At 42.9% G+C, this 23,268-nt stretch overlaps 1 protein-coding gene across 2 annotated transcripts; it reads right to left on the bottom strand.

The window, feature by feature from the left end:
- Positions 1-23,059, bottom strand: ngfa (nerve growth factor a (beta polypeptide)). Of its 2 annotated transcripts, none has more exons than XM_085393811.1 (3): positions 22,882-23,059; positions 1,634-1,741; positions 1-1,301 (listed from the first exon to the last, which is right to left on the bottom strand). In XM_085393811.1, exon 3 carries the CDS (start codon positions 1,288-1,290, stop codon positions 400-402), a length of 891 nt encoding a protein of 296 aa, XP_085249937.1. In that variant the 5' UTR covers positions 1,291-1,301; positions 1,634-1,741; positions 22,882-23,059; the 3' UTR covers positions 1-399. The 2 variants fall into 2 exon arrangements, with proteins under 2 accessions (XP_085249937.1, XP_085249938.1); XM_085393812.1 differs by lacking the exon at positions 22,882-23,059 and adding an exon at positions 22,505-22,778.
- Between the last annotated feature and the right edge of the window lie 209 nt (positions 23,060-23,268).

Consider the following 23,268-nt stretch of genomic DNA (forward strand, 5'->3'; position numbering starts at 1 on the left):
TACTGAGGTGTTTAATAAATAACAGCATGAACAACACAAAAACAACAATAACATCAACATTAAAAGCTTGAATTCATTTTGTATATATACACATACGGTATATAATTTTATATTTGACTGTATAAACCATAAATATGACATGCAGTCCTCATAATTTAAAACAACCAGGACTTCTTTGACTGAGGTAGGGTCGGGGGGCCGAGGGGCTGGACAGATGTTCGAGTGTGTGGATGTGTGTGTTTGCATTAAGTACGTGTGTTGTTTGGATGCTTTGGTCAGTGGGGGTGTTTGTCTGGATGTGTGGGAAAGGATTACAGTATTAGCAATAAAGCTGCAGTGGCTGTTAATGAGAAATGTTTGTGCTCGGTTCATAGTCTGGTGGTCGGGCGTCCGCCTCAGTCAGTGCCCCCGTCTTCCTCCCCAAGACTTCCGGCTGAGGACGCACACACAGGCGGCATTGATGCGGATGTAACGCCAGGCTGTCTGTTCATTGAAGGTGGTGAGGGCACTTACAAAAATATGTGAGTTGGTGCAGTAGGAGTTCCAGTGGCGACTGTCGATGCCGAGACAGCCCGAGTTGCCTGATTTGGAACCTTGTTTTCCACCCCAACCCCCCGGCTTCCCTCCATTTGCGTTTCCAGAACCCCTTTGAGTAGGGGATCGACAGGTGGTCTCATAGAAGTACTGTTTCTTCACCACATTGTTGATTGTAACATTGGGCAGCACTTCCACTTCATTTCCGTACATGTCTGTGGCTTTTGTCAGGTTGCTCACCCAGGTATTCATGCTGTCACATACCGAGTACTCTCCTCGGTGCATGGTGCGTGATCCTGCTCGGCGCCTTACCCTCACCCCTCTAACTCCATCAATTTCATAGCCCTCACCTTCTAGGGCATCATGTGATGGTGGAACCTCACTGAAGACGACACGAGGTGAGAAACGGTAACGTCTCTTGGAGAAGAGCTTGGGATCCACCACTGGGATGGAGGGGTCAGGGAGGGAATCCAACGTAGAGTGCCCAACAAGAGGGCTCCTATCCTTTGCATTTAAAGCTGCCCGATGAGGCCTCTTGGTCCTGTGGTGGCTGGTCCTATGATGCTGCTTTGAAGTGTGTTCTTCAGTAAGATGGTCCCTGGCTACTGTGTGCTGTTGTCTTGCTCTGTGATTGGCTGCCGTCTGCTGTCCTACTTTGTGGTTGGGTGCCCCGGCACTCCGGGCCAATCCACCTCCCATGTTCAGTACAGCCTGGACGCCGATCAGGAGGAGCAGGACCAGTGATGACGACCTCATGGGCACACGTCCTAAACCAAACACAAACACGCAATTGAGATAATGTCACATGAATGTCTAAAGTGAAAAGTTTCACACATTTTCTAATTGAAATGCACTGAAAAATGTATGAAAGGATTGATAAATAGTTTCTAAGTGAGCAATCCACTTGGAAAATGTAACACTTTACCTTTACTGTGCATTTGTGACATCTAAGATTCAGAATCATTGACGTTGTCATTAAGGGGGCATTAGTTCTGTTCTTAGTTTGACTCTTTTGCTCTGATTCACTGAGCACTTCTTTGGTCCTGCTCAAGTATGTCTTGCTTTTTACGTGTTACTCTTGGTGAGTGTTTAAGGGTACCTGTGGAATGTGTCCAGTTGAAGTGTGAGCCCCTGTGGACTCTAGAGCCAGACTCCAATGCAGGTCGGGCCCCTCATGCCTGCCATCTGGACTCCGTGAACTACAGCTCTGCAAAAGACACACAAAAAACACACTAAATACTTGTGCAAATGTTATTTTAGTCAGATATAATACGCGTTGACATTTTCATAAATACATCTGGAGCTATCGTTTTTCAGATCAAACCAAATCAAAGGAAAAGTAATCTTAAAGGCAAACCTCCGACTCAAAAGGAGTATGTGTTTAAGTGCCCTGCAAAGGGACAAGATGGGCATAAAAGCCATTCAGAGCAATCAGGAATGTAAACATGCTTAACAAGCGGTTTCGTTTATTTAGACAGCCCCGCAAACCTGCCACCCTTTTTTTACCGACATACACAATTTATCATTACCTAACCTTATCTCATGCCGTGTACACACACTCACCATGTTTAACTTTAAGAGCTTGCGTTTTCCGTACACTGGAATGTGAGGCATTTAACACCTCATCCAGTGTTACTCGTTACATAGTGAACCTATGCACTGAAAATAGTGCCATGCATCTGTATGTGTACATGCACATAATGCTGTTTTCATGGATCGTTTGCACAGCGTCGCGTTGTGTGTGAATACACCCACTTCCTTCCAGACAAACACCCAGCAGGTCACAGAGGTCAGTGGAAGCTGGTGTGACAGCATTACTGTTATTTTTTAAACTTGTGTCGGTGTTTCACTTTGCTTGCTTAGTGCTGGAACACAAGTTTATTAGTGTTATAAATATTTAACTTAACATGTTTTACTGCTTTGGTGTGGGAGGCGGAGCCTTTTGAAAGGAGATTAAAGAAACGAGGAAGTTAGAAAAAGCAATTAGTGATATATGATAATCTTCACAAAACAACAACAACAAAAAAGAAACCTGATTTTTTTCCGTGATATTTTACAGTTTTCTTGCAAAAAACAGTTTTGCTGTAATCCTTGCAGTGTAGCACTTATAACCAGCAGAGGTCAGTGTTGCGTCTGAACAGACCAGCGTCCACCTTTCAAACAGCTGAAAAATATCAAAATGTCACTGGCTCTGTTCCCATTAGGAATATCAGCTCAGCTAAAAGAGTTTAAATCACTCTTCAGGTATTTTCCCACAAGCTAAGAATGTTAAAGTCCTTGACTTTTAATGTTCTTTAAACATGTTTCTGCTGTTGGCTTTGTAAAAGGTAATGATGCAGTACTCGAGTACTGTATTCGGTGCAGTTTTGCTCTTTACTCAAATATTAACGCTACAGCTTTCCTGCGGTTAGACAAAGCTTTTCATATACTCTTGTTTTTGTGATTGTTAGCTTTTGAAAGTAGATCCACGCCCTTTACTTGTGTAAATCTTTTAATGCAGCGTTTAACAAGCATCCAATACTTTTACGCTGTGCTATTGTTACGACGTCTTCTGTTAATACTTATTCAAACACTGCCAAAAAGTCAGTTTGACAGCTGATCAGTAAAACAATCAAGTAATCACGGATGATGGAAACAGCTATAGTTTTATAAAACATACCTACTGGTTTTGTATTGTATTTTAGCTTCAATAAACACAACCATACACACACTTAAACACCCACACCCTGCACACATGGAGCCGGACCAAACAGGCAGTGAGCTGATTGATCCAGGCTGATGTGCCGCTCACTATTTGCAAGGCCTATGGTGAAGGATCCTCATGTTAAAAATATGTGGCTTATGTTTAATGCTGGTGGAGCGTAAACACTGCAGAGCATGAGCACACAGGTCAGAGCAGAACACCTCTGACTTACAGAATTACTTCGGCACTGCATCAGAATCGGCCTGACTATCCTTCTGACCTTCTCGCACAAATACACAGAAAAACAAACACACAAGCTGGTGTTTCTCCTGAACGTTGAGCAGGATTTACATCTCCTCCCTAAACTGTTTGTTTTACGATTCTGTGTAAGCACTACTGCGTTTTACACTGGAGTTTAAAAACATCGCCCACATTGAGCCTGGAAAAAAGAATCCTAGATTTAGGATTTAGGTGCTAACACCCTACATCAAACACTAGAGAAGGAAGATCATTGCAGCAGTGATAAAAAGTAAAATGTTGTACCTTGAAGAGCAGCAAAGCTAGAAGGAGACAGTCCTGTGGCCAAGTAATGACAGAGGCATTCCAAAACCGTTAAACCACAAACCAGAGAAAGGACAGACCCTGTATGGTTCATATTTCCAGACACTACACATGCTGTATTAATACACTGGTGGATAAACAAAACCGTAGTTCAATATTCTTTTATGATTCATCCATCAATATAAGGAGCTTCCCTTTTTTCACAATAAGCTGATTGGTCAGCTTTGTAAATCAAGACCATTTTCTCTTGAGTCATCCATCACTTTCACATGCTGGGGTTCCACGCACCACATGGCACTACCTGGTCAAACCAGACTGCCAAAGTTGATGAAAGCAAGTGGAAAAGATGACATTAGTCACACAGCTGCCAGGTTGTGACCTAGAAAACTAATCATTGGGCAACAGGAAGGGAAAAAGACTTTAGAGACCACATATGTAGCCAAAGACAGTGGAAACCAGCCACGCAGTTACTGGTACTGACTTTGTAACACTTCTTTTTTTTGCTAGTCCACAAGATGATCTAATGATCAGACTACAGTTTACAGCATTACACACTCGTGTGAAACAAGAAGGCACGAGAGCATCGCCTGCCATCACTCCGGGGTTAGTTTACAGTTAGCGAGGGTGTCTTCCTGTCTGTGTGATACATTAGTTATTAGTGACATGTCCTTGTTAAAAGATATGCAGGAGCAGCGTGTCAAACAAACACACGCCGCTCTCTCAGAGCGATGACAGCGGCCATAGATTATGAGGGGGTGAGAAAGAGAGACTGACAGCGGCAGAGATAGAGGGAGGAGGAGAGAAAAGAGGCCGAGCGCAAAACAGAGAAAGGTAAACAGCTTTTCTGTGTCTTTCATCAACCCAGTGGAGCACAGTTCCTCCTGCTGTCAACCACTGGAAATAATTATCAGGCAGGATGACCGCCAGGTCAACGTGCTCTCTCCTTTAACACACATCCAAATGTTGAAGATATATTTATTTCCTCTAAAAATGTTATCAGTGTTTAAAAAATTGGACTAGTTCGTGTTCAGTCTAAACGAGTTTTGCTTTTTGGAGAAAGTTTGAAATGAAAGTCTTTTTGTCACAACTCACTGTTGTAAGAGAGTTTGAACTTTTCTCCTCACAGCGACACACTCGCCGATAACATAACGCTTCGAAATAATCCTTACACTGCTTCCATTCACGATGTTTCACCTACAGAAGGAAAATCACGTGTCACAGTTTCGATTAGCTGCCATGTGAAACCGATACAACAACCTGCCACGAGTTGTTGTCACGTAAAATGATGTCATGCAGCGTTAAAATAACAATTAAATTACACTCCCCAAAGGTTCTCGGAAGGCTGAGTCTTTTCTTGGAAACACGTTAAAACTCCTATTTTTTGGCACAGCAAACGTGCAGCAGTCACCAAAATTAAAAGAATGTTTGGACTCTCTTACGCATTAAAAGTGTGGATTTCTTCCATATTTCAGCCGAAGCATTGTTATGAGTTATTTCACCCTCGATCAGCTGACTTCTTCTTTCTGTTTTCTCTGTGGCATTTGTGCTTTTCCTGATTTCAGTTGCTGCCAATTTAAGATTATCATCATGCTAAAAGCTTTCTCTTAAAACTGCTGTCTCACACTTATCTTACCAGTGTAACCATATTATCTTATTTATTAATTGTTTATTACTTGTTCCCAGTTTGTCACACTTTTTTCTGTCACTCTCCTGGTTTGTCAGGTTGTATCTGGTGATTCTTGATACCAGATGTGACCTTTACCTTTTAAGTTGTCTTAACTAAGCATTAGTTTTGCCAATTTGTAATTCAAATTGTCTGCATAAAGCCATTTAACCTTAGAGCCATCATTTTCTCAAGTGAATTTAATTGTTTAACTTAAAATATATATTTTAACCGCCACCACCAACAGAAACAAAAACCAAACTATATTAGAGGAGTTTAATGATAGTTCAGTTTTCCATTTACTATGATGCTGCCATTTTTTAAGCCTGTGTGGCGTACTGTTCTGCACCCTTGTTCCTCACCGCCCCCTGGTCTTTATGTTAAAAAGACATTTACATGGACAACAATAGCACCTGCTGTAAATCAGACATACTTCAACCACCAAACTTTGCTGCTTTAGCCACAGGACACGGGGGGAACGAGACAGGTAGTGTCACACATGCAGGCACACATAACCTGCTAAAGTACTTTACTCGTCGCAGGGATGACAAACGATGCGAGATATGGAGAACAAAATAACATTTGGTGTGCAAAATGTGGAGCTGGCAAATGCTACAGCGTGGAAAAACAAAGTATGAGGTCTCGACATGAACTTGAATTCACTCGATCGGTTTACTATGTCCAACAATAAAATATGTAAGGGTTTAACTATGCACAGGTAACAGCACATACAACTTTAAAATGTATTCCTCTGCAAATGAGTAGCTATCAAAAGACCGAGCGTTCATTTAAATGGTACTGGCAGCCATAGAGAGGCATGCTGGCAATCAGCTGAACATTTGGCTCAGTAGTTCAAAAAACATCTTAAATAAACCAAAGCTTTGGGCTTTCTGCAAACATTTCAGTTACATTTGCCTGCAGTGTTAGAGGACTGTAAATGACAACGGCAGTAGGGGATGGTAATTGATAAGCAACCATCCAAAGGACAGCACCTAAATGATTCTTTATGAATATACTCTATTTTGCACAGCTGTTTTTGCCATCAGCTGTTGTAAAATAAAAGCTTCTGTATGTCTGCCGAGGGCATCTTGAGAATATCAGGGAAGAGGGGAGCCATGGTGTTGGAACTAAAGGGAACAAACTGGCAAAGAGCCAGCATCTTCATCCTGCTGTTTCGTGCTTTCTGGGTTTCTGTTTCTCTCCGTCTGTCTCTCATTTATCTGTCTCTCCATTTTTTTTAATTTTTTCTCCTGGAATTTGACCCAGTGTTCATCTTTACTCTCACAGTTAAAAGCCAGAGGTAACTTCCTGAGTACATGGCTGTTTCTGTGCCTAACAGCAAGCAGATCTGAGCACTATAGTGCATCTTTGCAGGTGCAAAGCACAGGGTCAGACCATTATCTTCTCGTCTTTGGGGAAAATTACGCAACCATTTTCTGATAAAATCCATAGACTCTAACTGGAGAGGGTCTTTCTTCTTTCCAACTCTTGCTGAAGTCAGAGCATACATAAATGTTTTGTTATGGGATAAAATAATATATATACTGGTTCTGCTTCAGAAGCCTTAAAGTGATTGACTTTTTTATATTCACCAAACACAAGGACAACAGGATTTCTATTAGCATTTCCTGTGGAATGAATTTTTCTTGGAACTGGAATAACTGGGCTTTGTGTCCGCATATGGCTTCACTTTTACACTTTTATTAAACTACTCAAGAGAAGTAGATGTCAAAGTGTTGTGTCAAGAGGATACAAATACAAATACATACAAATAAAAGCTGACAGTGTATCCGGCAGAATATAGGCGCAATAACATACTTATGTTGACTTTAAGTCACAGCTTCCCACAATGCAACAAAGCCCCGGGGCATTTAAGGGCGACCAAAATACTGAACAACAGTTCCAAGAATCCCAGGGCTCTTCCTATACTGTTGGACCTGAAAGTCTTTGTTGCCGAAACTTCGTGCAGCAACACATTCAATTTCATCTCTTGACAACATTTGTTCCACAGTCATGTTTTATTTACGGGTAAACCTGAGACAAAGCAAAGACGTGGCTGCAGTGCGACGTCAACCGCTCCACTGTTGTCACATGATGTCTTACAGTAAGTCGAACACTGATTCATCATAATAGAAAGACTGAATCATTGTGGCGTTCGTGAAAGGAACCTAAAATATAAACAATACTTTCATTCCAGCAGTAATTTGGAAGCAAAAGCAGCAAATCGAAGCTTGTTTGTACAAACAGGGCTAAAATTTATTCCACTGTCAATGAAAATATCAGATTAATGTCAGCATGCAACAAAACTGTTTATTAATGAACAACGTGAGTGATTCGCCTGTGATACAAAGCATGAACACCAGCAGCCCTCCTCCACTTATACCTTCTAGGCTGGCTTGACTCCACTCGGTTTCCATTAGGTGAAACTTTTTCAGTACCTGCTCCTAGTAAGCTGAGTTGATATGAAAATATGACATCACCAGACGTCATGAGATGCAGATGTTTTTGTGTTTAGTGGCTGATGGTAGTATTGGTAGCAGCCCGAAACGAGAAGTTTGCCAGGAGGTCTTTGAGCTGATGGCCGATCACGGGTACCAGCACACAGTGCCAAAAACCCCTGAGAAACATGAAGTGATTGCTGGGACGAACTAAAAGGAGTGGAAGTGGTTTAATCAAATGGATGATGGCGTATATGGGCACCGACCAGCGATCAATGGGAGGGAGAGTGGCCTCGACTCTGTCACTTAAGTTCATTTAGGAATTAGTAATATGTGATCATCTAAGCAAACACTTAAGTCACAGTGGCGCCAGTGTAGAGTCAACTCTCTCTTAATGTACAATCGCCAAACTCTGCTGGACCTTCTTCTGAGAGCAAAATATGAAGCCGAAGTGTTCTCAGACCACAGCCGCTGAGGAGACAATTCTTGAACTCACAATAACAAGTACCAGACAGCTTTGAATTTGTTCAATAAGATTTAAAATCTTGGCTCACTCACTCTCTCAGCTGTCGGTGAGATGTATTAAGCAAGTTTTATAACTTTGTTTCTGACCAAACTGCTCAACTACTTTCTATAATCTTACTAAAAATGTTGGTTGTTCGATTCCAGCCGAGTTCAAGACATGACAGTTTTTTGGAAGTCACTCAAAACCTCAGTCAGAGCATCACAGTTTTGTTAGTGAAAGCCATTCTCTCCATTTTTCACCCCCTTTCTTTCTCTCCACATAATGGGCCCATCCCCAATCAACCCACCCTCTCCCTGCACTGGACCAGTGGACGTGGGAGGCTGATCCTCCAAGCCTTGAAGTCAGGATGAACACAATGATTAACATGTTTTCCAGAACCCTAGTTCTTATGACCTTGACATTCAACAATCTTCTCGTGACAAGTGTTTAATCTTTTGGCTCGGCTCTGGTAATAACTCCCCCTTCCTGGTGAGCATCTAAAAATCCCACAGCAGCACAGAGACATGAGGAGGGCCAGAGGCAAGAATGCCTGTCTGGCCACAGACAGCGATGAAGACAGAAGGATGGAGAGGAAGGAATCAGATACATCAAGGGATAGGGAGAGGCAGCAATATTGGAGGGCGGGATGCATATGGGCAATAAGATATCTAGAGAATTACACACATAAAGGAGCATGTGAGAAGCAAAGTAAGGAAGGACAAGTTTATAGTGGAACAGACACTGAGACAAAGAAGAGTTCAAGGACAGGGTCAGAGGGAGGAAATAAAGGCAATGGGGAGTTACAAAGCATTCAAAAGAAAGGAAAACGTGGAGTTTCATCACTTTGTGTCTTCTCTCAATAGCTTTAACAGAAAACCAGCAGTTTCAGGCTTGAGTTAGATCATATTGTAGCTTTATTGTTAGAGTAAAACTCAAACACCATTTATGCAGAGTTTCACTCATGCTGTTACTCGTCCAGTTGGGGAACGTGTATTATCTAATCAAAATGGCAAAGAGTGGTTTAGGATTAAAAAATTCTCTGACTTGATCCATCTTCCAATATGAATATTTGTAATATCAATACAAACACATGCACCGTTGGGAAGATGTATTTGTCCCTTTTCTGATTTTTGCTTTGTTACATATGTGTTCACTATATTTGAGTTAACTAGACTAAAATCCAGTGATCTAAAGAAACTCAAGAACAGCTGAGAAAAGGTTACAAAGTCATTTCGAAGGCTTTGGAACTCCAGTGAAACGCGGTGAGCGCCATTATCTATAAATGGAGAAAACGTGGAACAGTGGTGAACAGCACTCACAGTTAGTGTTAATGATTTATGGATAAGAAGAACAAAGAAAAAGGCACAAAAATTTGGGTAAATATTTGGAGGTCCGTCTTGTCTGTGGACTGGCAAACTCAAAATTTGAACTTTTCGCACTATTTCGGTCTGGTGTGAAACTAACACAGCATTTCATAAAAAGAACATCATACCCACCGTCAGACATGGACCTGAATGACTTGCCATTAATGATGGAACTATGAACTCTTCCAGTAAATCTTGAAGGAGAATATCCATCAGTTTATGCTCTAAAGTTTAAGTGCACTTTGCTTATGCTGCAGGATAATGATTCGAAACACACCAATAAATTCACGTCTGTATAGTTGAAAACCCTCTAATGTGATGGAATTAAAACAACTGTGCAAAGAAGTGGGCCAAAATTCCCCCACCGTGATGCAAAAGACTTATTGCCACTTATCACATATGCTTAAATGCTGTTCTTGCTGCCAAGGGTGGCACAACTAGTTATTAGCTTTATGGGGAAATTACTTTTTCACATAGGGCCATGTAGGTGTGGACAGCTTTTTTTCCTTCAATAAATGAAATCATCATTTATCTTTACTTTTAATGAATTGAAACATTTAAATGTGACAAATATGAAAAAGAGTAAGAAATCAAGAAGGGGAAAAAAAACTTAGTCAGTATACTTCAAAGAAACTGAAGTATACTGACTTGTTATTATTCAAAGGCTGCATAGGGAGAGAGCAGGCTAAACTGGTTAGTTTTCAGGATTGCGGTGAAGTTTACAGTAATATATTATTGTGGCACTTACAATATAAAGCGCCTTGAGACAACTGTTGTTGTAATTTGGCGCTGCATGAATAAAATTGAACTGAACTGAATCGAATGTGCGGAGCAGCTGTGATGTTCATGGACAGTGTTATGTTACATCAAGGTTGCACAAATCAAATTAAATTTAAGGTGATGTTTTTGATTAGATTAACTCACTGAATTCTGCCTTTATACTAGATCTATGCTGTCAAAGCTGGAGAATCAGCGACGATGGCTCTTATAAGATCTGCTTATATCTTAATAATTCATTTGGCCGATCACAACATAAAACACCAGCACAGGTCAGCTGATCACAAAATGTACACAAAATGTATTTCTTTTTTTTTTTCTTTTTTTTTTTTTAAATGACATCAGAAACAGCAGTATGCGACATTACGTGATGGCAGAGCTTCAGTTCATCCTTTGTCATTTTTTTTTTTTTTTTTTTTTTTTTAAATAAATAGGACAGGGGGAATGAATGAGAGAAAGAGGGGGAGAGAAAGAAAGTAAACCAAAGGGGAGAAGAGACGGTGAGAAGGGGGGAGAAGAGAGAGAAAAAAAAAACAAAAGAACTCCTGGGTCACCTGTATGGAGAAAAAAAAAACCAAACAAACAAACAAACAAACAGAGGAGACAGCAAACAACAAAGAGCAACATAATAATAGAGAAAACAAAGCACCATCACAATAAACTAGCTAGTCATAGATATCAATATTTACTAAATAATAAACGATATTGTGCAGCACGCAAGATAGACAGCGCACAGTGTGCTTTGAGGCAGCAGCCAAGAAAGCTTTAGTCCGCGTCTGTGAATACCCATGTGTGCATACCTGTGTGGATCAGCATGCTTGCATTCCAAAGGTTTCTCCATGTAATGATCTGCTAGGGAGTGTGGGGGGGGGGCCACAGCCCCGTCCTCCAGGGTGTGAAGCGGGTATGGAGGAGATCAAAACTCCAGACATCCAGAGGCCCCCAGAACACAAGAGACCATGGAAGACCAACAGAGGGGCAGCCGCGCCACTGTTCCAGTAAGAGCTGAGGAGAGTCCCAGATGAGGGCTCGCCCAGCAGCCGCGGAGCAGAAGTCAGGGGGAGTTGCAGTGACGCGCCCGTGAGCTCCGCCGGCCCCCAGCTGCGCCTGAGTGACCGAGCCCCAGGCCGAGAGGCCGGGGGCACCCCACCTCCAAAGGGGCCCGAGCGAGCCCCAGGCCCCAGGCCCCGACAAGCGGCCGCCAAGGAGTGAGCCGGTGTGTACCCGGACGCCCACCCCCAGACACAAAGAACCACCAACACACCGACACCTGAGGGAGTCCGCCACCGGCAGGGGAAGTGGTGGTGGGTGGAGATAGGCCTCCAAACCTTGGAGGGCCTGAGGTGTCCCCAGAGAGGTGGCGTCTGATACCCAACCTGACATATAGACACAGACATACAGGCACACACAGACACAAACATCCATTCCCACCCTCACGCTCTCATATGCACTCACTCCACACTCAACCAACGTGGAGACAGACATAAAGAGACGCTGTACACACAATCACACTCCCCAAGCGTACTCTACAAACCGGGTCTAGGAACCCTTGCCCCTGGAGGGGGGAATTGCACCCAGACCCAGGTGGTGTTACCCTTTTCCCTGCGGTGGGGAGAGGCAGACCACCCCGACTCCGCAGCAGCAGGGAGGCCCCACACCCCAGACCGCAGTCGGACGGCCAACTCCTCCTACTAGCCCTCCCGCTCCAGCAGGCCGCAGAGAACGGGGGTGGGAGAAGACTCCAAACCTCCCTCCACCCGCTCATTGTAGTGTTGATGCATGTGTGTTCTAAGGTGCAATTAAAACCCAGGAGGGCATGGAGCTACCTGCCAAGGAGCAGCAGGTAAGCGCATAGTCCCTCCTGCTAGCCCTCAATGACTAAGTGTATTTAAAATTGAGAGGTGGGCAACGACGTCAGGGGTGAGGTATACACCCTGATGGTAATTTGGACTCCGTGTATCGTGCCCACCCCCAAGATCCTATATGTATGTGTAATGAGAGTGTGAATAATGTGAATGTCTAAGTTGTGGGATAAAATTGAGGCAGAGGCAGCCAGAAGGGGACGGGGGGGGGGGGGGGGGGGGGGGGGGGGGGGTAGCCTCCTCTGCACCCTGGTGACATACCCCCACTCCAAGGCCCTGCATGTGTGGGTGGTTGTGGAGGAGCGGGAAGAGGGAGGCAGCTGGAGATGGGGAGGGAAGGAAGGGAGGGGCAGGTAACCCCTCCCTGGGGCCAGCTCCCCCGCTGACCCCAGTAGGCACTCCCACCCTCCGCGACCCGCCAGGGAAGGGGGGCCCAGGCCCATCAGACCGGGGCCCAGTGCAGTAGCGCCCCCCGGCTCCACAGAGCCCTGGACAGTCCACCCAACCCCACCACAGAGAAAACTGCACCCACCCCACCATCCACACATCTTCCAGACTACATAAGACGGTAAACGCCCAGGCTGAGATCTTCCTCCACCTCTCCTGTATCTCCCCCTCCTGCAGAGAGTTCCTGAAGAGAAGAAAGCTCCTGCAAGATGTGACCATCCCCCCCACCAGTTGAAGAGCCCCCCAGGCGGCTCGACGCACCGGCGGCACCCTGCTCCAGGGCCGGGCCCCCATGCACCCACCCGCCCACAACCCCGGCAACACACCAACCAGGACCCAAGCCCCCGAGGCCCGGCCCGGGCCCCAGCCCAGAGACGGAGCGCCCCCAGAACCTCACGCCCATCCCGGACCCACCCAGGGGCAGCCAGGTTGCCAGGTCAGTAACCCACGTCCGTCAGCACAGACCCTCCCCTAGCCCCGCTGCACGCAGCCGCGAGGAAACAGTCACCTGAGAGCCAACAGAGCCCCCAACCGGACGTGACCGCTACCCCGGGTTGAGCTCCCCAAGGAAGATGCCTCCGGGGAACCCCCCGACGCCCTAAGCCTGTCCCTACCCCCTCACCAATCACAACAGTGAAGGCGGGACCAAACTATGACCCCCCACCCCCACTAGGTGATGGAGCTGATAAAAGGGGCCCAGAGCAATTGATCTAATGTGGTGGCAGAGGCTGTGTCAAGACTAATGTAATCTAGTAGATAATTTCTATATTGGTTAGAATTAAGATTATTTTTATTTTTCCAGTTCATGAGGACTGTTTTCTTGGCTATGCATAGGGCAGTGAAGATCATATGGGCTATATTCTTTTCTGAAGTGACATTATCTAAGCTGCCCAGTAGACACACTAAGGGGGAAGTTGGGATGTTACATTTCAGACACTTTGATAAGTCTTCACATATCTCGCGCCAAAACTTTTGCACTGGTGGACAGAACCAGCTGGTAGCAATGTCCTCCAAAGCTTGATTACACTCCAGAGCCTGTACTTCAACACTTCTACTTGAGTAGAGAAGTTGAATCTTAGTGCTCAAACCTTTAGCAGAGTATTTTTAACAGCAGTATCTGAGGAGACAAATGTGTGTAATTTTGCCACCTCATGGTATTGTAAACAAATCAGCAGCTGAGCAACCCCCGAGTGAGTCATCCAGGTAGATTTCAGCGCAACGTAAAGTGAAACATGGGCGTAAATAGACAGATGTGCTTGCTAAGAGACTAAAACTTTCCATTACGCACCGTTTATGTTGCGGTCTGTCTGTCGCCATGAGCACGGGTGTGGTCACGCAAGACTGAGTATATGCTATGTCAAACATTAAGATATGCACGCAAGATTTTCTCTAAATATTCTTAATTGAATTTGGTAATGGTAGCATATACGACACAGGAAACACAACTAGTTCTCACGTTTGACAGACAGCTAAAAGGAAACTTTAATACATGGAAAGTAGTTCTGGTTGCATCCCTTCATGACGCTTCAATTTAATTCAAATTAATTTTAAAACATAGTCAACAAATACAGAGGAAACAGTCTGAAAGGCTGGCTGAATAGTTTTACCTTCCACTTCTTTCTCATAATACTTTTTAGATTTAACTGATTAATTGCTTTTGTTTTTGGGGTCTAGGGTGAAGTGTTAACCAATATTGCTCCATGACGCTAAAGAAGCAAAATATGCAAAAATTACCCTAATGGTTGTGTTATATTTTATAGATTTTAATAAAAAGGCAATATTGAAACAATTTAGGTGTCACGGTTTGCCGGGGCAAGCCGTGTGGAGTTGGAGAAAGGACCCAAAAGGCGGCAGCTCTGGTGCAGGTGAGTATTTATTTACAGGAGTGGGTAAAAACAGCAATGGTGGGTGAACATGAAACCGGAAACCTAAACTGGGGAAACTAACAACACAAACCAGAAACGAAGATGCAGGGAGGTCCGAGGAAATACATACGGGGAGACGAGGGGAAACAACACAGACGAACCAGCAACTAAGACAGAAAACACAACTTAAATACACTCAGAGAACACAGGGAGATTACACACAGGTGGGAAACACAGCTGGGAGTGATTAACATGACGAGACTAGGGAGGCAAACTGAAAACACTCACATAAGACGCAGACCTTCACAATAAAACAGGAACTTACACATGAAAGGACACAAACTAAGAAACGCAGACTAGATACAGGAACACACGGGCAGAACAGAGTAAACGCTAACCAGAGGAAGAACAGAACCAAAATCGAAGAGAAAACACAAAAGGACCCAGGATCATGACATTAGGTCCCAGTCACACAGGCCTAGAGACTGGTTGGCAAGTGCTTGGCAACCACCAGTTGCTAGGGAAATTCCCTGATCATTTGTGAATGGTTCCTGTCACTGTGAAATCAACTGCTAAGCCCCATATACACACACCTAAATTTATATTTTCTGACTCATTGGAGAGCGTTTGTGGGAGGTTGCTTGTAGTCTGCAGGTGAAATTGTTCCCAAAGTTGTATATGGAACAAAAACCTCCATGTGAAACTGTTAGCAAAGCAGTCAAAAGCACTCTCTTTGAGACTAATTTCACCCAGCAACCCCCAGCAACCACTAGGGATGGGTACCGGTATCGGTTCTGTCATAAACTGTAGTAACCAGACCGAAAAGCAGCGCACATTTCGGTGCTTTATTTCGGTGCTTTTTTTCCCTGAGCTGTGATACACTTTAGATTCTAGCCAATCATTTTACGTTTCCGAGCGTAGTAGGCGGGTCCAGGTACGTACGTTCTTTTAGAGCAGAGCTACAGATTAGAAATGCCCAAGGCGAAGCGGTCAAAGTCTGTCTGTACTTCACAGCAAACGATGCAAACTCAGCAGCAACAAGTGGTTTAAGCTGATACTGTGATACTGTCAAAGGAGGTAACACCTCGAATCCGATGAAACACCTGGCGACGCATAGCGTTTTTTTAAAAGCCGAGAAATGCGCCGTATTTGATAGCTTGCTGCGAGACCTCACACCGAGTGCATCTACTGCGGGTGTGGTGCCTGTTATCAGACCCGGAGTTAGCAACATCCCCCAAAAACCCGAAGAGGAGAGTTCTGGCCCCTAGCCCTGCCAGTGTAGCAGAAATGATGATGATGCAGCAGCAGCTGTTCTTCTCTGCGTGAGTAGCTTAATGTTGTTCGTGTGTAATTTACGTTGAGTAGGCTAACCACGTTATTACATTAATGCATGTAAGGTGAACTAGCAAACATCATCATAGCTACATGCGGCTGTCTTCTTGTTTGATGGCAGATACTCCCTTCACCCTGGCCAAAAAGGCTAAAATGACCAAAGAAAAAGTGGAAAACAGCTAAACATGAGAGGTTTTTAGACAAAATTGGTGTTTTTTCCATCGATTAAGCACTGCTGCCAACCAAGAGTGATGCCATATATGCCCCATAGCTGCAGAAAAGGCTAACATTGTTATCTTTTTACAAAAAAACAGCTGAACATGAGAGGTTTTAGGACCAATTTTGTGTTCTCCATTCTTTAAGCACTGGTTTGAGCACCGTTTAAGCACCGGCACCGTTTCAAAAGTACCGGTTTGGCACCGGTATCGGATAAAACCTAAACGATACCCATCCCTAGCAACCACACGCCAAACAGTAAAGAAATACAGGTTATTCTCAAGAAGTTGCCAGAGGGTTGTTGACTGGTGACTCTTAATCAAAAACTTTGTGGTAACAATGGCAGAAAGTTCACAACCCAACTCACCTCAAAAGACAGCAATAATATAATAATAAGGAAAAAACTGGCCCCACTTTTTTGAAAGCAGCGCTCACTCTGGGTTTGGTAAATATGCATTAGGTTGGGGTTTGTTTTTTTTTAATTTGGGAGCTATGGTTTTATTCTTAACCGATAACTGCTATACGCCTGGTCCAGTGGAACAGACAGCCAGTGAACAGCAGCTTATAAAGGTTCACTCACTGCATGAAAAACACAGTGCTGTTAGTTTCTGATTCAATCTTTAATAATCTTATTAACATCTCAGTCTGTGATATATGTAACATTGTGGGGCAATTAGGGAAACTAGGTGATTTTTGGAAGCCTGTCTGCAAGGCATGAGAACTACCATCCATCTGTGCTCTAGTGTTTGTGCTAAAATGCTAAAATTGTTAAAAAGCACATTCCTGTCTGTTGTAATGGCAGGCACTCAGACTGGGCCGGTTTTAAAAGAAATCTGTGGCTATTTCTAATGTTTCTTATTCTTATCTAGTAAGGCTGCAGCATTAACTTTTAAACGTGTTTATGACGCACAATCATACATGAAACAGATACTTTCACATTAAGTCAGACTGAAAGACATTAGTGGATGTCTGAAGGAGGCATAAGTGCTGTATATTGTTAATGCATCCAAAAAAAGTCAAATTTGAGGCTGAACTTTGCCAGCTTTATGAAAACCAGGATACCCAGCTTCGTCTCTAGTTAACCAAACAACACTGATTACTGCAGTCCATGTTGTTGCACTCTTATAGACAGGCTTGTCAGAAGTGCACTGAATCTGCTCAAGATTGTACAAAGAATCTTGTTTTTGTCCCTCCCAGTGTTTGTTTGATTGTACCATGATACCTCTTACTAAAGATTTGACCGAACCAGTTTCTATTCTGTGTGGTCTCCACATCGTGCTGTCATCACTCTCTCTCTCTGCTTCTATGTCTCTCACTCTCCCTATCTCCCTTTTCATATCTCCCTCCTTTCCTGACCCTCCCACACTTTTCCCCTCTGGCTGATGTCTAACACCTGTCTGCATGGGACCTCCCAGGCCCATCCTCTGTCTGTTAGCAGCATGCCATGTTCACTGTGTGAGCAGAGCTCTGGTGAAAGAGTAAGTGGCTACTTTCCAGCACAGCTCTATGTGTGTGTATGGTTTTTTTGCATGTAAGTGACTTGGAACAGGAGTTTAGATAAATGAATATTTACTATGGAGCTTAATACAAGGCTTAAAAGAGAATCTAGCAGAGAGAAATTGCTGCCTGCAGCGTCATACTCCCCAAAAGTCCTGAGGACTCACCATTAATCCGTGAGTTTTAACTGCAACAAAACTCGATGACAGATAAAACGGATAGTTTGGAGGAGAGAAAATTGCTTGTAAAGTCCTTGATGTATTGGTATTTTGCAGGATCCTGTCTGGCTGAAACAACTATATGTAGAACAACACCTTGTTAACTCCTGCTGGCTGTGCAGGAGGCTAATCTGTTACGACTAGCCAGTGGCTCATCCTCATGCATTCTGTGCATTCTGAAATCGGCAGAATCAAAATGAGTGCATAATGAGAGGCTTCGCTTGTATCCTTGGGGCTAAGGCGTGTCTATGTGTTTGAAGGGTATCCAACACAAACATGTATACATACACATGTACACACATGCGCTTTGTGAATACTCATTGACAAACCCCATTCTCCCACTGCTGGGCTTGGTGTCCGTTACTATTACACTCTGTATTGTGATAGCTTCTGATAGCCAGGTGAGAAAATTGTATCACTTTAAAATTTATAAGAAGAGATGTTTGTGTAGAGTAAAAAAAAGAACATTGTTACAAAAAAAGGTCTATTGTGAACTATCAGGCTATTTTCACGAGGCTTTTGTACTGAATCTAAATATTTGAGGAGACCAAGTATTTTGTTCTGTTGATGGCAACAAGAGCAAGTTTCATGTCCAGACAAGCTATAGTTAAACTACCAATTGGGTTAAAGGCAAAGGAAAGTGAGAGTGAGACAGTGTCATCACGTTAATCCAAATGTACACACACATCTAACGAGGAGTTGCAGTGAAACAATTCACAACATCAGACAAACACAAAGTCAACAGATTAAGACCACAACACTGTTATTATAGCTGTAAGAAAGGCCATTTTTCAGCTACTGTGTTTGTGCTGCGTGCACATGCATGAAACCAGAGTAAGCCATAGCTAAAAGTCACAGAGGCATTTATGTGGAATGAGCAGGCATGTCAGTACATTTAGATGTATTTTTTGTAGGCATATATAGTACTATGCACACAATAGAGATAGAAATAAGATCAGAGCACACAGACATAACCCTTTGATGCAGCACCTGTCAAAATCAGATCTTCAACACAGAATTGCAACTGGATTCAGTTTTCATCTGTGGAAAAGTCCGGAAGCGTGTTTGTGTGCAGCGCAAAGGGGCAGAAAACCAGGTCCATATAAAGAATCCTGCACATGTTTGACAAGAGCCCTGTTCAAATCCAGTAAGTTACAAATGTCAAACAATGTTAGCTGAGATTTCTGTTAAACACGTTTCCTTCCAAACATTGTGAGAAGATGTTTGTAAAAGAGATGTCAACAAGAATTACAGCAGAAAGCTGATGTTACATTTCCGATATTTTATATATATATTTTTTGTCTGTTCTGCTCAGAGCTCCTTCGGGATTCTGACCTGCAGTGGCCTCCAGATCCCGCTTTTCCTACACAAGCACAGAGGTATAACCTCCAACTCTGACCTTTTACCTTTCCCACTGATTTCAGACAGACCCTTCGACTAGTTTACTTTACGCCAGATGTTCTCACCCGACTTTGTGTATTGACCCAAAAGATAACCAGCGCCCTGGGTTTACATTCTGACCCATGAACTATCGAGAAAGAGGGATGCTTCCTTCTGCTTTATCGAGCATAACCATCACTCATAGAGAAAGAAACGAGATTCCTTCACCTAATAAATTTTAGTTATTAGATTCATTTTTTAAAGTCAAAGTTTGACTTAAACAGTTTTAACAAAACCTACACCTTAAAACTACTAGTTTACTAAATTGTAAAATTATGGTAAAATAATCAAATAAGCCTTTATATCAAGAAATCTCATCTTCACATCACCAATGATATATTTTCACCACACTGTAGCACATAAGGATTTAGAATACACACAATATTACTAATTTTACTACCTGTTGTGTAATGCTACGAAAAGTGTTACTCTAAAGGATGCATGAAGAATCATGAAGCATGGAAAAGGCTTGCAAAGCAATTCAGAGGCTGATCAGGTGTGCAGATAATGCTTGTGGGCAGGTGTAAATGCAGGTATTTGAAAATCTCTACCTGTCACTAATTGGGCAATTAACCACTGAGGATTATTAAGGATTGTGATTATTCTGCCTTCAGCTTTTGTGGTCTGATAAGACATTATCATCCAGTGTGAAGAAACCTTTAAATATTCTGTTGCCAACTGGCACCGCCCCGTTTTTTCTAGTTCTGCAAGTAGTACTTGAGTGTAATCTGGTGATACGGTATTTTTACTGAAGTAGCATGAAGCTGTGGGTTTTAAAACGTCACCTAAATTGCGTCACATGACTCCCATCCTATATTAGCCTGCAGATTACTGCATGAATAATCCTAATGCTTGGCACACAGTTTAGTCACATTAATAATCAAAGTGCAACTGATAATTTAAATAAAGATGTCCATCAAAAGAGATATAATAAAAATTTTCATTGTTCATTGAAAACCCAACTAAAATTATGTTTATTTTATGGTGTTTGCAAATCTAGAGTCACTTTAAGAGCTGTTTGTCGCTGGCCTCGGGTTAAAGAATCAAAGATAAACTGACAGTACAGGTGTGCTGTCACAGCCTCTCCCTTGCCCAGGTGTCCTATACAACCATTCAGTCTAGACAGCCCACATCATCTCCTCCTTTATGTGTTTCAGGGGTGGATCCTGTTCTTGTCAAAATCCGAGTGACTGCAGATTCAGATTATGTCACTTGTCCACATAGCAAGCAGAGCAACAAGCTGTCAGTGGTGTTTGAGTCTTAAACTGACAAAATGATAAAAATGCAGCATGTAGAACAAGAAGGGATAAATGTATTACGCTGGTCTGTAACTTTAAAAAGGTCAACACGGTTATTTTTTTTTCTGGGTAAATAGCTGTGACATAAAAACACTCTACAGTATGTTTCCTTATGGCCATTCTTTGCTGCACATGAATATGTTCCTCTTCACTGTTTAAGTAGTTTAATACTTGTTCATTTGTAAAGAGTTACTCTGTTACGCTCTCCCTCCCACACACACACACACACACACACACACACACACACACACACACACACACACACACACACACACACACACACACACACACACACACACACACACAACTGCACACACTGGTGCTAACATAGGGAAAGCTGTAACTCAGCTTCAAAGGGAAACCTGAGAGGGTCATGAATAATCACAGACATCTTTGTCTGCGGGGGAAAACAGCACTGTCCATCTGCCCTCCATACATATACGAACGGTAGTTCATATGGCTTAAGTTGTTTTTAGCATTGGCATTGGATGCATTGCTAGGTTTGAAAGATTTACAGGGTAAAACCATTTCTGTTTCAATTGCAAACACAGTTACACACAGGAAAACCTTTTGTTTTCTAATTATTAGAGAAAAAAAAGGTAAAAGCAAAAAGAGAGATATGTCATAAATTGGACTTTTACAAATTTAGCAAGTGTCCAGGTCGGTCTGCATAGATGGCAGACCGGCAGCTAGGTCAACAAGGCGTACTCTAGATATAATCAGTAATAACAGTTACTGTGATTTCCCTTTCAGAAAAAGAACCTGTTTTGCTTGAGAAAACTCATTTCAGACCTGAAGTTTGACTACGGCCTATCTTATTTTTATTTTTAACTTACAAAACATTCATTTTAACTAAGCCTTGGCTGACTCCTCCTGCGTTAACCATAAAGAAGAGCATGTCATGTAGGATATATAGTCAGGTTGCTGCAGCACTTTGCCAACAGAGGGCCAACAGAGAGGAGATGAAGGCAATCACATCCCCTCCAGTAACATCAGCCATTTACTTATAACTTCACTGTTTTTAAAGAAACTTTACTTCTTTACTCGTTCCAATCTGCAGTAACCTCAGCTGTTTTTATTTTATTATCTAACACAAAGGTGCATAAATACAGTACACTGCTGCTGAAGCAGATAATACAGGTACGTTGGTGGGTGACAAAACATAACACCTATCTATATGATACCTATATTGATATATCAGTGTTGATATTTGGTGATTTTATGGACCACAACCAAACAGCATCCTCGGCACATTATATTAGAACCAATGAATGTGTTTTTCACAGAGAGCCACACGTATATGACAAAGGTGAAGCCTTTAGTGACACTGTTGATTTGCTTCATGTTTGTTTGTGTGTGTAATCTTTGGCTCACTGTGACATTCCTCTCCTGTCAAACCCCGAAAGGAATTCCCTCGTAGGAGTGGCAGGCGTGAGGTCTGTGTTTAGCACCCACGCTTGCTTGCATATACACACACACACACGCACGCATACACAACACAATTTTAAAAATTTAGTTTAAAGAGTTGAAAAAATGATTAGTAGCACACCTTATAAACAACAAGCCCCACCCAGGTGTGAGGACACCCTCAACATGCTTCATATTGGACACTGGAGCTCATCAGAATCTGCAAGTCTTTTGAGAATTGTGTAACATGAGTGGAGAGAACGACAGATAGAAAAAAGAGAAAGAGACAGAGAGAGAGGGAGAAAAAGAAAAGGTAACCTGATGTCCCAGGAGTTTTCTGAACAGTAAACGGGTTCCCATTGAAGTTTGAAGAACCCCCTTTTTTTCTACTCCTCACCTCTATTCTCTCCTTCTTTCTACACCCTGTCCTCCTCCGTTTGATCTTTGCATCTGCAAATACCTGAAAAACCTCTGTACCCGGCTCACAACATTAAAATGACATAGAAATGCAATCATCAGCAACATTATCTCAGTAAACTTTTAATAGTGCCTCATGTATGTTGCAGTCAGCTGAAATCCCCCCTCTCTATAGAAAAGTGGCTGCTGCTGTTCTCAATCTCAATTTAGAGGCTCAACTTACATTTAACAACATGCTCTCAGAGTTTCTGTAATAGATTCTGCTTCTGTGCCATGTGTGGATAAACGCCCCGCATATTTACAGTGTTTAATAAAAAGAAAAACAAAGCAAAAAAAAAAAAGCAAGGTAGGACTCACCACCCTTTAATGCTCCTTTTTCTTTCTCCCCACTGAGTAAAAACTTCCACAGAAAGTCTGCTATATTCCACCTCACTCTCTCCAGGCCTGGGGAAGAATTGCCCCAAACTCAAAATCCCGCTCCTACTTTTAAAGCTGTGAATCCAGGTCTTGGGCCATCCACTTCTGTCTGTCTCCCTCCCACACTCTTTGGGAAATGGACTGCTATAAAAGTTTACAGTCCCAAAGCTTCTCCTCCCTGCTGTTTGGCTCACAGCAGGTCCTAGTGCCTACCCTATCCACGTGCGTCTGTGACAGAAAAAAGTGGCACTTTTAATAAATGTTCAATAGTGACATTCATTTTTTCTTTTCTCCGTTCATCCATGTGTGTATAAAACAGTGGAAAAA

This window comes from Rhamphochromis longiceps, linkage group LG20 (genome assembly GCF_057381845.1).
Source record: "Rhamphochromis longiceps isolate RC_006_pf linkage group LG20, R_longiceps_female_GT1.1, whole genome shotgun sequence".
Taxonomy (NCBI): Eukaryota; Metazoa; Chordata; class Actinopteri; order Cichliformes; family Cichlidae; genus Rhamphochromis; species Rhamphochromis longiceps.